Genomic DNA, 14,425 nt, shown 5'->3' on the forward strand with positions numbered 1-14,425 from the left:
TTTTTGAAACCCTAGTTGGTCCAAGTGTGTTCTTGTATATATCAAATTTCTTGTTTTTTGTATGAAATCTTGAACAGATGTATGTGTTTGGTGTTAGAAAATCTCTTTGGTGTTAGAAAATCTCTGGGATTTGTATGTGTTCTTATTTGTTAAATTTATGATTTTTTAGTGTGTGTTCAGATAACATGTTTGTCTGGGGTTCATGTATGTTAAATTTCAGATTTCTTGTGTTCTTGTATGTTAGAAAATCTAGAGAAAGAGTGTGGTTTCATCAGGAAATATATATATATATATATATATATATATATATATATATATATATATATATATATAGAGAGAGAGAGAGAGAGAGAGAGAGATTGTGGTTGTGGTTTCCGGCATGTGGAAGTTGGTTGTTCATATTTTTCCGGCAGATGACGGAGGGAGAGAGAGGTGTTGACCAGTGCTGGTGGTGTTTACCAGAAAATCGAGGGTGGTGGTCCGACTGGCGGTGGTAGGTTGACTGGTTGTGGTTGTGGTTGTGGTCTGTGACGGAATGCAAAGAGAGAAAGTGTGTGTGTGTGTGTGTGTGTGTGAGAGAGAGAGAGAGAGAGAGAGATATGAAGTTATTAAGACATTGGCCCAAAGTGACAATTTTCATCTAACCACAGGACCACTCTTATAGTTTTGTCAACCCTATAATATAAGACATTGTGAAAAATAAAAATGTATGATACTTATTTTACCAATATATTCAACGTACTATAAAACGATACTTACATTTCTCTGCTCATAATAGCAATATGTAAACCATAAAAAGCAACATATTTACAATTTTGTATCATAATTAGATCAAACATCATCATACTTCCATTTCTTTATGGGCAATAACAATATGCAAAATGAATCTTGCAAACAGTTCACAAGTTTCTATATATGGTTGTAGTGAAGGTAAAGGGCTACGTTCACACTTATCATATTATGTTGCTATTATGGATAAAAAAGAAAGTGAAAATAACAAAAGTAGCCATATTTTTAATCATTTGCCAAGTAATGCCCAAAAAAATCCAATTCCTAAATATACACACATAGAGGACCCACTACGAAATGTAGTGGACATTTCAAAATGCTATACAGATGTTTAACCTTAAAATAAATTGTGCAATATTTGTTCATATTTTATGAGATTTATTTATCAAGAAATCATTTTTTTGTTGTAGGGATCTTCAAAGACCATTTTTGCATCAATGGGGAGCTTCATATTGCGAAAACAAAGTCTAAGGTTGAGAGATTTTACCAAAAAAAAATTAACGTAAAAATGAAGAAAACTGGAAAAAAAAACGTCTTAAATATAAAGGACCATTTCGTAGAAAATAGTGCATTTTCGATGGGTCCGCTAAGAAATGTGTCGGTTACAAATGAGTACGTTTGGTTTGTTCATTGGATTTCGTGAGATTTGGTTGGAATTGGAATCAATTACATTTCAATCATGTCTTCCATAGCAAATAAGTAGGTAAGTAGATAACTAAATTTCATTGGAATTCACAAAATTCTATGATCAATGGATTTCAAAATCCATCTTACAATTTCACAAATACATGTTTAACCTTAGAATTTCACTAAGGGTTTAATTCCAAGCATGTCCTTATTAAAAATACTCAAATATCTGTTTAACCCTAAAATTTCACAAGTAAACTATTCTTCGCATGTTTTCCCTCCTCCTATTCAAAAATGCTCATTGATTCTATTTCATTTATTGTCAACCAAAGGTGTGGAGAATTCAATTCCCTTAGATTCTATTTCTTTTGAGAAATTTAAACTATAATTATAATGTCATACATTAAACATTTTACAATCTGGTTTTTAATATAAATTTCGTAGATACATTTCATGAAATGATTTATCAAGTGCTTGACCGGAAATATCTAAGTGGTGTGAACTGTAAAGTGCTTCAAATACATAGAATAGAAAATTTTATAGATACACATCTTTGTTATCTTCTTCTCCATGGTTCACAAAAGTTTGATCATTTTATCATACAATCAATAATATTACGTATTCTTAAAATGTCAGCTAAATATCTTGCCAAAAGAAAAAAACAACAATACGAAAATGCAATTTAATAAATAATTTAAGGGTAATTTCATAAAAGACCCATAAGTTTTAACGATTTTCCGGTTTAAATCAAAACTTTTTTTCTTTTACAAAAAAACCGACATTTTTCACATATTTTTTTATTTTGCTCCATTATCAATTTGCACGTTAACTTCCGGTATATAAAGTTCAATTTGACGATTATACTATTTAAACCAAAGCTCTTTTTTTCCAAACAATAATCTACAACTATATATATATATATATATATATATATATATATATATATATATATATATATATATATATATATATATATATATATATATATAACATTCTTTAAACTAAGCTTCATGATGCATATATGTATTTATATCTATAAATAAACACCTATAAAGCATTATACTACATAATGTGGTTGATATAGTTTATGTTACTAGAAGAAACTATAAGTAACTTTCACGAGGAGGTTGAATCAACCCTGACCTTTGGAATGTGTGTTACCATTGTCATGATGTTGGCCTTGTTTCCATCTCAGGAAAACATAATCGCCACCTAAGATTGCTATAGGAAGATTAGGTGCGTTTAGTTGTGGAAAATTGTTTTTATTTTCTAAGAAAACATTTTCAGAATGGTAAATGGCATAAAAAAACACTCTTTTTACATAGAAATTCGATTTTGACACCGTGTTTTTTTGTGTTAATTTTGACACTGTATTTTCTAATTTGTTACAATTCTGACCACTTGACCGGTTAACCATGTTACATGCTGACGTGACATGATGACGTGTCAGTTTTTGATGACGTGGCATGCTGACGTGTCAAAATTGAATTTTTTTCTCACAAAAACACTAAGTCACTAAGTTTAATTTTTTCTTTCAACTTTGACACTATGTTTTTTTGTTCCAAATCGAACATCATTTTTTCCAATTTTGTTCAATGTTGACAATTTTCTATTTGAAACCGTATAAATATTTTTTTAACACATTTAAACCATATAAATATGTTTTTTTCATTTAAAAACCATAGTTTTGTATAAATACATTTTTTTTACACTTAAACCATATTTTTATGTATAAATATGTATTAGTTATATAAAAATTGTATTTATATTAAATATGCAACTTTAAAATGTGTTTGGAGGTTTGGAGGCGTGTAGTCGATCAAAACTCGGATATCAAGTTTGCAACCCAGCAAATTTTTACATCTTATTAGAAGCTTATGGTTAGTTTGATTCTCATGATATAACTAATGCTTTGAATGTAAGAAAAAAAACACCTTGTATTTAAATAAAAATGTGGTTTTTAAACGAAAAAAAATATGTTTATACGGTTTAAAATTTTACAAAAAAAATATATTTATATGGTTTCAAATGGAAAATAGACAAAATTGAACAAAATTTGATAAATGATGTTTGATTGGAACAAAAAAAAAACATAGTGTCAAAATTGAAATAAAAAATTAAACTTAGTGTCAAAATCGGAAGAAAAAAAAAAGTGAAAACTTAGTGTAGAAAAAAAATCAATTTTGACACGTCATCAAATCATGTCAGCATGCCACGTCATCAAAACTGACACGTCATTATGCCACGTCAGCATGTAACCTGGTTAACCGGTCAAGTGGTCAGAATTGTAACAAAATGGAAAACACAATGTCAAAATTGACATAAAAAACACGGTGTCAAAATCGAATTTTTGTGTAAAAAAATGTTTTTTGTGTCATTTACCCTTTTTAGGAAATAGAGTTGCATTTTCATTTTTAGTTTTCAATGAAAATTTTGAAAACACGTTTGGTTGAAAGAGATGGAGTTTTCATTTTCAATTTTGGAAAATTAGAGAACGCATTTGGTTGTGCATTTTTCTATCACTTTTCATTTTCCATTTTTCATTTTTTCAAATATTACAATATTAGACATATTTTAACATAAAATTAAACATTTTTCAATAACATAAAATGAAACATATTTTAACATAAAATCAAACACAACTTTAATATAGGAATATCAAACATAAATCTTAATGTATACTTCAACATAAAAAAGAAACATTTTTCAATAAGACATTTCTAATTCTATAATGGTATCAAGCTCGCAACTGTCTCTGGCGCCGTTGTGTATATTTTTCCCACAACATATCAACAATCAAATCTCTAACTTGAAGAATCTCATCTTGACTCGTCATATCCAAAGGAAACCCCTCTTGAACCAATTGCAAACTCTTTTCAAAGTATTGAAGATTTTCATCACCATATCTAGTAAATAAAATCTCCGCCCTATCTTCCATTCGTATGTAATTATGCAATGCACAACATGCATGTGGAAATCAACATTTGACGTCTCAACGGATAATTTGGTATATTTTGCAAAATATGAAATCTTTTTTTAAGAACACCAAATGCTCGTTCAATGACATTACGAACGGATGAATGCATAAAGTTGAATAATTCTTTCTTTCCCCTAACTCCACTAACACGTTGCCAATCTGAACGATGATACCGTTCACCACGATATGGTGCTAAAAATCCCTTCAAATTCGGATACCCGCTATCAACAACATATATAGAAATGATCTACAACCACATAATCCAAATATATATATATATATATATATATATATATATATATATATATATATAAGATAAATAAATAAGATAAACAAAAAATTGTGAAATCTTACCACCAGTTGGTATTGGAAATTTGTTTTTGGGTCTAATAACAGCATCGTAAAATACACGAGAGTCATTTGCCGTTCCCTCCCAGCCAACATACACAAAAGTGAACATCATATCATGGGAGCAAATTGCCATCAAATTTTTTGTTACAAGAACTGTTTTTCTTCCTCGAAATGACTTTTGTTTTGATGATGGAACCCAAGCTGTTACATGTGTGCCATCAATAGCATCGATACAATTCTCTCTCTCTCTCTCTCTCTCTCTCTCTCTTTATATATATATATATATATATATATATATATATATATATATATGAGAGATACATAGAGAAATAGAGCTTATATGTGTAAATATTAACAAGGAGAGATCAATGAATACCTTAAAGAATGGAAACCATCTTGAATTTGCTCGAATTTCTGGTTGAACTTCACCTCTATCAACTGTTTTAACTTCTGAAAGAGCAAACGCCTTCAAGGCTCTTAATACATTCTTAAACCAATAATGCACGGTCGAAGTGGAATGTTGAAAATGATCAGAAATCAGTCGTTGTGTTGTGCCATGACAAAGAATCCGCAAACTCATTGACAAACCTTCTTCTACACTTACTTCCTTACGATCTTGCAACAAACCTATCATCTTTAGTTTATCACACAAGTTCAAAAAAACATGTAGCTTCATCCTAATTGCTTCATAGCACTGAATAGGATTCCTGTATAATATCTTTCTAATATATTCTTTTCCATTTAGCATAATGTCCTACAAGGAGTTCGATCAATAAAATTCTTCTCGTGCTTTTTTTATAAAAAAGAACATCATCATATCATCCATATCATCATCGTCATCTAAGTAAGAGCTAGTTTCTCACGAATCTGACATTGTAGCACTTTATCTGCATAATAAATCATTCATAATTAATGCTTGTCAAGTAAAATAACACATCAAGTTCTATATATATAAACATCAAACACACGACACACCAAATTCAAATACCAAATAAACTAGTGCAATAATTTGTATCAAATTTCATACGACATCCCTACATTGTAAAACAACTACTCATCCAAAGAATCTAGCCAATCTTTCCTCTTATTCTCAGACATCATTAGGAACATTTTTCTCCAATTAATATCAAGAAAGAATGATAATGCCTTGTTGTAAGATCTAGAACTAACACTGGTTGTAGCTTCCAAGGTAGCCATGCAATCACCAACAAAGTATTACTCTCCAAACAAGCTTGTTGTGTCTCCATGCTTTGACTTATATCTCTCTGCTTTTGCTAAATCTCTTTCCTTTCTAGCAATCATTGAGTCTGACCATGCATCTAAAAGGATATCATACTTGGAGCTTCCGTCACTTTTTTTCTCTCTTCTTGTACCGGGTAGACCCTTAATGTCCCCTTTCGTCTTACGTTTTCCTTTCCGGTTACCCCCATCAAACGCACTCTCGCCAACACTACCCATATCTAAGTACTCATCCTCAATTCTACGCTCTTCTTATGATGTTTGAGGAGAACAAGTGGATGCATTATGAAAAGCACCAAAAGCTGTAGAACCACTAAACACAAGACTCAACAATGGATAGATCTTGCAACCCTTTTTCTTGAATGTTTTAAAAACTTTATCTCGCTATAATATTTGGCAGAACAATACCTTACTAGTTAGTATAGTAAGCCAAAATTAACAAATCATCAAGCTTAAAAAAGTGTATACCTTAAAATAATCATCCCAAACAGTATCATTAGCAAATACTTTTCTAGATGCAGCATCCCATGTGACACATGTATGGTTGATCAACTCACTAAACTTCGTATGCACATATCTCATACGGTGGTATTTTCCTTTCAACTTCTCAGGGTCATATCTTATAGCAAATTTCATAAAAATTTGTTCATCCATTTCTACCCAATCGGTTCCTTTGAAGATCGGAGCCCCGTTAGGATCTCTTTTAACTCTTTCGTGTAGAATATCTAACAAATACTTTTCACATTCTTGGGTCCAATCCATAGTATCACTGCTGTGTCCAACCATCTATATATAACCCAAATTTAAACCAATTCCCCACAACCCGATAATGTCACAAAATCCATACAAAAAACAGCACAATCAACACAAAAATAACACAAGAAAAAAAAGTTCAAAAACATCACAAAACAACTCAAAACAGCACATTAACAGCAAAATCAACAGAAAAACAACACATAACAACATATAAATAACAAAATCAGCACATAAACAGGACAAAAACATCACACAAACAACAAAGATATACCACTAAGCTCTATAACTTTTTGAAAATATCACCAAGAATAATGATATTTTTGTGCAATTATTCAATCACATAGACAAGAAAATAGTGAAAATTTTCAAATTTTATAATACTGTTGATATATTGTGCACTCCTACATTTTCAAATTAAGTGCACCGAACTCTAAATTGCTCTGATTTATCAGACATCATTTAGCCAAATACAACAAGCACCAAGAACAACAAATTTGTGGAGGTAAAAGAAAAGAAAACCAAAAATTCCCAAATCTTTAGGTCATTCAAGTACATCAAGTAAATCAAAGCAAAATAAAAATCAACAAAAGAAACAAAGCCCATATGAATTAATAACAAAATAGCAAGAACACTTAGCAGAAACTGATTATAGCAATTCTTTACGATTTGGTATTTTCTAGTAGTGGAACGTTAAACCTAAACGACGTGAAAAACAGGTGGATACACCCATTAAAGAAATCAAGGAAGGAGACAAAACCAACATGAATTAAGAACATATACTACAAAAAAAACAATTTCACAAAAATTGATTATATGGATCATATGCAAGATGGGTGTGTTGAAAAAGTAAAAAAAAATAATAATATAAACTAACAAACACAAGAAATATATGAAACCGGTGAATTTGCGGAGTAGTACCTGAGATTCTTGAACAAGAAGAGACAACCTTCGATTCGGGAGATGTGAGAGAAGGTATTGTGGCTGCTAAAGAGATAATATCTAAATGAATTGAAACTGAAAAGGTGAGAGATGGAATTTAAAGCAATTTGGCAAATGGGGGAAATTGAATACTAAAGAATTGTTTAGGGAAAATTCTACGATGGGTGATGAATCAGAAGTAATATGAGAACCAGAAGCTCCGATGGTCAAAGGGGTGAGATGTCCGACAATTGGCGCTCTAGCGACCAGTGCTCCGGCGATGAATCAGAGGCGAGATGGAGGAGACGCTTGATGCTTGAATCACACAATGGAAAGAACGACTGATTAGGGTGTCTATTAGAAAGAACGCGTATAGGCCCGATCTGTTAGAATGAACGCGTATAGGCCCAATTTTCTAATGACGTTGTGGAAATTTTTTAGAAAATGAAAACTCTGGAAAAGTGATAAAATGAGGTTTCTAATTTGCACACAATTTGGAAAAATGAAAATTTTTGTTTTCGTGGAAAATTTTGGAAAACTTGACGAACCAAACGCGTTTTCAAAATTTCCGTTTTCCTTAGAAAATTTTCCTGGAAAACTAGAAAATTTTTTACAACCAAACGCACCCTAGGGTTTTCATTGAGACATTTCTTCCTATGATAGGGATCACCAGTAGACAATGAATCCTAGCTAGCTCTGGAATAGTGGCAGAATTAACTAAAAATCTGTATTAATCATTATAATTTCATGGTATATATCTGCTTAGTTGATCTGAATGGCCATCTACCCACATTCATCTAACCATAGATGTGGAAGAATAGTTGTGCCATAAAATAATCATAGTCATAGTCTACTCATAGTAACCGATCATGATGAAGCAACCAGGATTATGTTTGGAATTGGAACTAAATTTACATTGAGACTTGAGATATTATATCCTTCCACTAGTGATAATGACTAATGACTTTTTATCTTTAGGTTGTTGTGGAGATTTTGCTGAAAAAACTTCCTTCCGAGTATGCATGCATTCTTCAAGAAAATCAATTAAGCAGACTAGCTACTTCTTGCAACATAATATATAACCAATTAGTAAACAATGTTGAAAAGAATGATCATTCCACAAGGGAAGATTCTTACTTTTACATTTGTGATATCATGTTCTTCATTGATATTTTTGTTGTTTTGTTAAAGTTTTCCTTAGGTGATTATATATATTACAACTTTCCTAATGTGCCAAAAGAGAGTGTTAAAAGTGCCCGATCTTCATTGCCTGTTGAGAAAGATCCATATTATATTACAACTTTCTCTATTTCAGATGATTAAGCATTACTTTGAATCATCGAAATTAAGTTTTAATCAGATCTGCAGACGTTAATAATTAATGTACACTAGTCAGAAAAGAGGAACTAATATCTTTTGTCCAAACTTCAAAATATAAAGAGCTTATATGTCTTGTTTGATTTCTTCATTCATCAACCAAGTTATTGGCTCATCTCTTAATTTTCTAGACGCATATTGTTGGTGATTTTAGTGTCACCATGTCATTTTATGTAACTGGAACTAACATGGGAGCTAAGGGGCTTCATAATTTGTACTCTAATATATGTAGGGGTTTGTGCGGAGTGCAATCATGTATAAGATCAAATTAGAAGCCGGTTCGACGACAAGTCAGGGGTTCGGGGGCAGCGCCCCTGGGTCCGGAGTTTCCAAATGGACAGCGCCCCTAGCAGGGGTCCCGCGGGGTTTGGGGCAGCGCCCCAAAAACTCTTCAAAATATATATATATATATATATATATATATATATATATATATATATATATATATATATATATATATATATATATATATATATATATATATATATATATATATATATATATATATATATATATATGGACATAGTGGGAAAAATGAATTTTTTAGGTTGATTATGGTAAAACTGACGAAATTCGTCAGTTTTGAAAACCCTAAATCCACATTAAATTTTAGATTTCCTGACTTGCTTCCAAAGCAACCCATGATAGTCAACTCTAATAGAAATCCTAATCTCGTTTATTATATAACCGACTCTTTTTTTTTTAAAAAAGACACACAAAATTCTTAAGCTCCCGTTTTCATCAAACAAACACATAATCATTCTAGTAATTTGGCTTACGACTTCTGTGCCTAGAATTGTAAATGTCCTCTTGGATTATTTTAGGCTTAATTTCTTGCAACTCAAACATACGATAGAAATATCAGTTCGGAGAGTGTTCACACGATCCAAGTGGTATCCAGATCTCCAACTCAAACCTTATTTTTCCAACACATACTGAATTTACACTTCCAATCTACCAATCATCACCTTCTTCTTGCTGATTTCTTGTTGATTTGAATGTTCAACTTATTTTGGGTTCAATCCTAAATATTTATAATTATTTGTCGTTAAAAATAAAAAAATAAAAAAATAAAAAAATAAAAAAAAATAAAAAAAACTTATTTTGGGTTAGGTGGTCTTTTGTTATGTTAAAAAAGTAAGTATATGATCATAACATAACATGCATGAAACTGAACTCGGTTATATTACTTCACACTTAAATATATTTGCATATAGTAAGAGGGAATAAATGAGTATTTTCTGCAGGGTTGCAGAAACATCTTATCGTTATATGAATATGATGTCAATAAAGTCTCTTCAAAGGGTTGGGTTAGATACTTAGATTAGATTATTCATGAGTTCATGAATAATCTTATATAAATATGATCAGTTTTTCATGCCTAAAACATATGCATCTATCATCAATCTATCGTATCATTTATACACTCCAAAACATGTTATATTAGTAGTACAAGATTGCCGCAACATTGACAATCAATTATGGTTCATGGATGGTGTGCGTCTCAATGAGAAAGAAGATTATTTTTTTGTTTTTGTGAAAATAAAAATGATTTTGTGTTTGGTCAAGATAAGATGATTTGTTACAAGGTATATAAGGTGAAAAGTTACACTTGCATCAAGGCATCTATCTAATTATGATGATAAAGATTTTGTTTTGATGACATTAATTGGATATATAGCAACGTATTTCAAGTGAGAATGAAACATAATTCATCATAGTATATAGTATACACACACATAGACAGACACCTACATGTTGCATCAAGATCATGTAAAATGTTTTCCGTTAATTAAAGTCTTTTTGGGTTTACTAAAAACATCATTTACTTATGATGCTTCTTTAATTTCATTTTTTTTGGTAAAAGATGCAATCAGATGTATTAATCACAAGTGCAAAAAATAATTACAAAATCCAAACAATAAAACTGAAATATTGAAACTTGAAAAATATAACTAATTATATTATGTTTGGTTATATAAACAAACGGATTCGGTTTTATACAGAAAAGGAAAAAATTAGAACAAAAGTTGAGATGGCCGAGTTGGTCTAAGGCGCCAGATTAAGGTTCTGGTCCGAAAGGGCGTGGGTTCAAATCCCACTCTCAACATTCCTAAATTTTTTTCTGATGTTTTTTATAACATATATTTTGAACAGAAATTGAATTATATTTATAGGAATCTTAAAACTAAAAAGCAGCCAAGAGTAACTGAAGCTTTGACTAAACAATCATAACTGATGAATGTCACATACACCATGTACTCTAATGCTCTCCTTCACAAAGGACTACCTTAGATGATTGTTTGCTTTTAGCATGTATCTCTTACAGAGAGAGAAGCATCACATATAAATTTCTATGGTTTTCTTACTATATTCATATTCATTCAAGTGTAATAAAATAACTTATAAGATACAATATTGCTAAGTATTTATATTATTTTAAGTTGTATAATTGAATACATATATATTACAAAAGCATATGACAAAAGGTGAAATTACAAAGGTGTGTAATGTTTAAACATGTGTTTCTCTGTATGAAAGTGAAAGTCTCAAATTAAGTTGAAACAAAAGGAGAATTTGCAATTTTATCTTACTCAACAAAAATCAATCTTATTACGCGATGTTGAGCGGGAAGACTTTCGTTTGTTTATCTTGGTAAAGTTGGTATTCCTATTGACTTTATTTAAATATGTCTTGGGTTCAATTGGAATATACCTTCTAACCTATTGATGACTTTTAGCCCTAATCTTTCAATTCAACTTCAATCTTCCTTCTAGATCCTAAAATCACCATTACTCTATCTCAAACCAAAACCATTTTTCCAAGTAGGAGTGAAGAGGGAAGTGTGTTTACGTTTAAAACTTTACTTATACACACATTAACCACTAAACTTTTAAGTTCTCCATTTGATTCCCTTTGTAGAGCTTCTATTTCACCTTCTAATCATAAAACTTCTCAAAAAGAATTAGAATGGTTAAGTTCTTAACATTTTTTGTCCAAAACTAGTTAAAGCAAGGTTAACCCTACGTTTTTCCCGAATTTGTAAGTTTAGTCCTTCAAGTTACCAATAGTTTAGATTTAGCCAATCAATTTTGTCTAAAATCAAGTTCTACACATAATATAGTTGCCTTAATCTCATTTCAAAGAGCTATATATTCAAATAATGGTCTTTCCTATTTTCACCAAAAAAACCATCTTTTTCCTCCGGTTGAACCTTTAACACTCACTGCCACTGGTTCATCATCTTTTTTCCTATTTTCAAGTCCTTCCTTTAATGCCTCCATTCTTTTCCTGCATAACATGTGCAATTGAATTAACAAAATCTTTAAAGTTATATATATATATATTTCTTTTAGAAAAAAAAATAATAACAAGAAGAATTATAAGCTACACCAATTAATAAAATTGTGAATGGGTGTATGAATATTACTTTGTATCAGTAAGACGACCATGTAAACTCCATCTTTGGCGAAACCCTTCTGCACCTTCCATCCCACTTGCAAGAATCAATCGCCTAAAAATGCAAGTTAAAAAAAATTAAAAAATATTTAAACAAGAATCATTAACAATATAGCATACCTCTCTAAAGTTGTGGTTTCAGACTCTAGTTGAGAAGCTCTTTCTTTTGCTTGATCTAAAGGCATTGATAACCCTAATTTATACTCGCTCTCTTGAAGACGTTTTCTTAGTTCCTTGTCCTAAAATATTTAATATTTATATTGTCATCTACATCATCTTTGCAATTCAAAACCACAACAAATATTGTTAAAGAACAAGAAAAAAGAAAAATTATACCCGTTTTTCTGCACACTCTCGATACAAAGCAATCTCTTCTTGACAAAATGGCTCTATATCATTAACTTGCAGACCTAAAGTTTTTAAGTGAGAAGATAACTTGTCATGAAAAATGGCCAATGGGCAAAACGATTGGGAAATGAAGATGAAAAACTTACACAGAAAAAGGTTTCTCAAAATCCCATCACACAAATTAACACCTTCAAGAACATGTGAAGCAATTTCAGGTGGAATGAGTGGTGATGGTGGCCCTAACATCAGATCATCTCCAACAAGAACTGTTTCCTCCATTGTTGGTTGAGCATCGACTGAACATTCATTCAAAATTTCCAATCACAAGTCACAACACTCATATATATCAATAGAAATGAATATATGTAATGTAACAAAAACAAAAATGAAGCAACATACCATCCATGATTGCTCCTTTTGATTAACGTTATCTGTAAATACAAAGTAAATGGAATTAGTAAATGCTGCATACAGAGATCTAGATATGAACAGAACAAGGTATTTACTTGTGGGATGCTCTAACAGCTATAAATGTAAACAAACAATTGACACTCTGTAATGAAACATGTCCCTAATATCATAAACCCTAAACCCTAACATCGGCAAGAAAGTAAAGAAAAAATTGGGGCAAAATTGTCGTTGTCAAAGGAAGATTTATCAGATGAAGATGATGATAAAACTTGGGGCAAAAATTGATGTATTGTAGAAATTAAATTAATCTTACAGTTTGGCATCATTCACTTTTGAATTCTTGTTATTGTTTGTTCTACTTATGGTTTCGTTTATTACAAATCATTCCGTATTCTTATTATCTGTGTAAAGGCTGTGGCTGTAAAGTATCTTGCTAAACCAATTGCAGGCAGAGTGGAACTGTGGAAGTACTCACCAAGCTTTAAGGAGAAGCCGTTTTGCGATGGATGGGGGAGGCGGAGTGTGGCGGCGCCTGAAGGAGTGTCGATCGATGGCGGACTATGGTGCTATACTGCTAGTCTGCGATGGAGAATTGGAAATTAGTGCACCCAGGTCTCAGCCTCTCAGGACTGTGTTACTCATCAATTGCAGAAAAATAAGTCAATTTGCTTCATGATTCAGAAAAAGAAAGAGACTTACCACGTGAAAGAAATTTATATGCGTCATCTCGTTTCCAGAAAAAAAAATTTGATTAGCCTCATCGATTCCAGAAAAAGGAATCGATGTGCTTCATGATGCAGAAGAAAAAAAAAAAAAAAAAAAAAAGAGGACACTTACCAGGAGATCGGAGAAGGGTCGACGGGTAGAGGGAATTTGGCAGCTGGAGTGAAGTTCATGAAGAACGCGAGTTTTTCATCAGCCGTGAAAGAGAGAAGATTGGTTAACGAGGGTATTATTGTCTTTTTCTTAAGTCATAAGCCACTAAAAAGCAACTCAACTTTTTTAAAAGGGGTATTAACATAAAATAAAAATCTTTAATAGTTTTAAAAATAGGGCATTGTTTTTTTCTATTTTTGTTACTTATACGTCATCCCATATTTCAAGTTATTATAAAATAGAATTCGCAATAAAACTTTATGGTTTATGGTTTTTTATATTTTTATCCTAAACTTT

The 14,425-nt window shown here is 31.3% G+C and overlaps 1 protein-coding gene, 1 long non-coding RNA gene and 1 other non-coding gene across 6 annotated transcripts; 1 reads left to right on the plus strand and 2 right to left on the minus strand.

Annotated features, from left to right (window-relative positions):
* Positions 1 to 4,061: 4,061 nt before the first annotated feature.
* Positions 4,062 to 7,973, minus strand: LOC145071476 (uncharacterized). Its single transcript, XR_013690500.1, has 4 exons — positions 7,658 to 7,973; positions 5,121 to 5,631; positions 4,748 to 4,945; positions 4,062 to 4,614 (listed from the first exon to the last, which is right to left on the minus strand). It is a non-coding gene; the product is annotated as an uncharacterized LOC145071476 (long non-coding RNA).
* A 3,090-nt stretch (positions 7,974 to 11,063) lies between these two features.
* Positions 11,064 to 11,144, plus strand: TRNAL-AAG (transfer RNA leucine (anticodon AAG)). The gene has a single exon. It is a non-coding gene; the product is annotated as a tRNA-Leu (tRNA).
* A 929-nt stretch (positions 11,145 to 12,073) lies between these two features.
* On the minus strand, positions 12,074 to 14,220 carry LOC145071174 (uncharacterized). 4 transcript variants are annotated; one of them, XM_079018092.1, is made up of 8 exons: positions 14,090 to 14,220; positions 13,728 to 13,831; positions 13,241 to 13,272; positions 12,988 to 13,137; positions 12,830 to 12,903; positions 12,614 to 12,732; positions 12,465 to 12,548; positions 12,074 to 12,325 (listed from the first exon to the last, which is right to left on the minus strand). In XM_079018092.1, the coding sequence occupies exons 3-8, from the start codon at positions 13,245 to 13,247 to the stop codon at positions 12,214 to 12,216; spliced, it is 546 nt and encodes a 181-aa protein (XP_078874218.1). In that variant the 5' UTR covers positions 13,248 to 13,272; positions 13,728 to 13,831; positions 14,090 to 14,220; the 3' UTR covers positions 12,074 to 12,213. The 4 variants fall into 4 exon arrangements, with proteins under 4 accessions (XP_078874218.1, XP_078874221.1, XP_078874219.1 ...); XM_079018095.1 differs by having other exon boundaries at positions 13,728 to 13,823; positions 14,090 to 14,211; XM_079018093.1 differs by lacking the exon at positions 14,090 to 14,220 and adding an exon at positions 13,952 to 14,056.
* Between the last annotated feature and the right edge of the window lie 205 nt (positions 14,221 to 14,425).

Source organism: Lactuca serriola, chromosome 8 (assembly GCF_051521515.1).
Source record: "Lactuca serriola cultivar US96UC23 chromosome 8, Lser_US96UC23_V15, whole genome shotgun sequence".
Classification (NCBI taxonomy): Eukaryota; Viridiplantae; Streptophyta; class Magnoliopsida; order Asterales; family Asteraceae; genus Lactuca; species Lactuca serriola.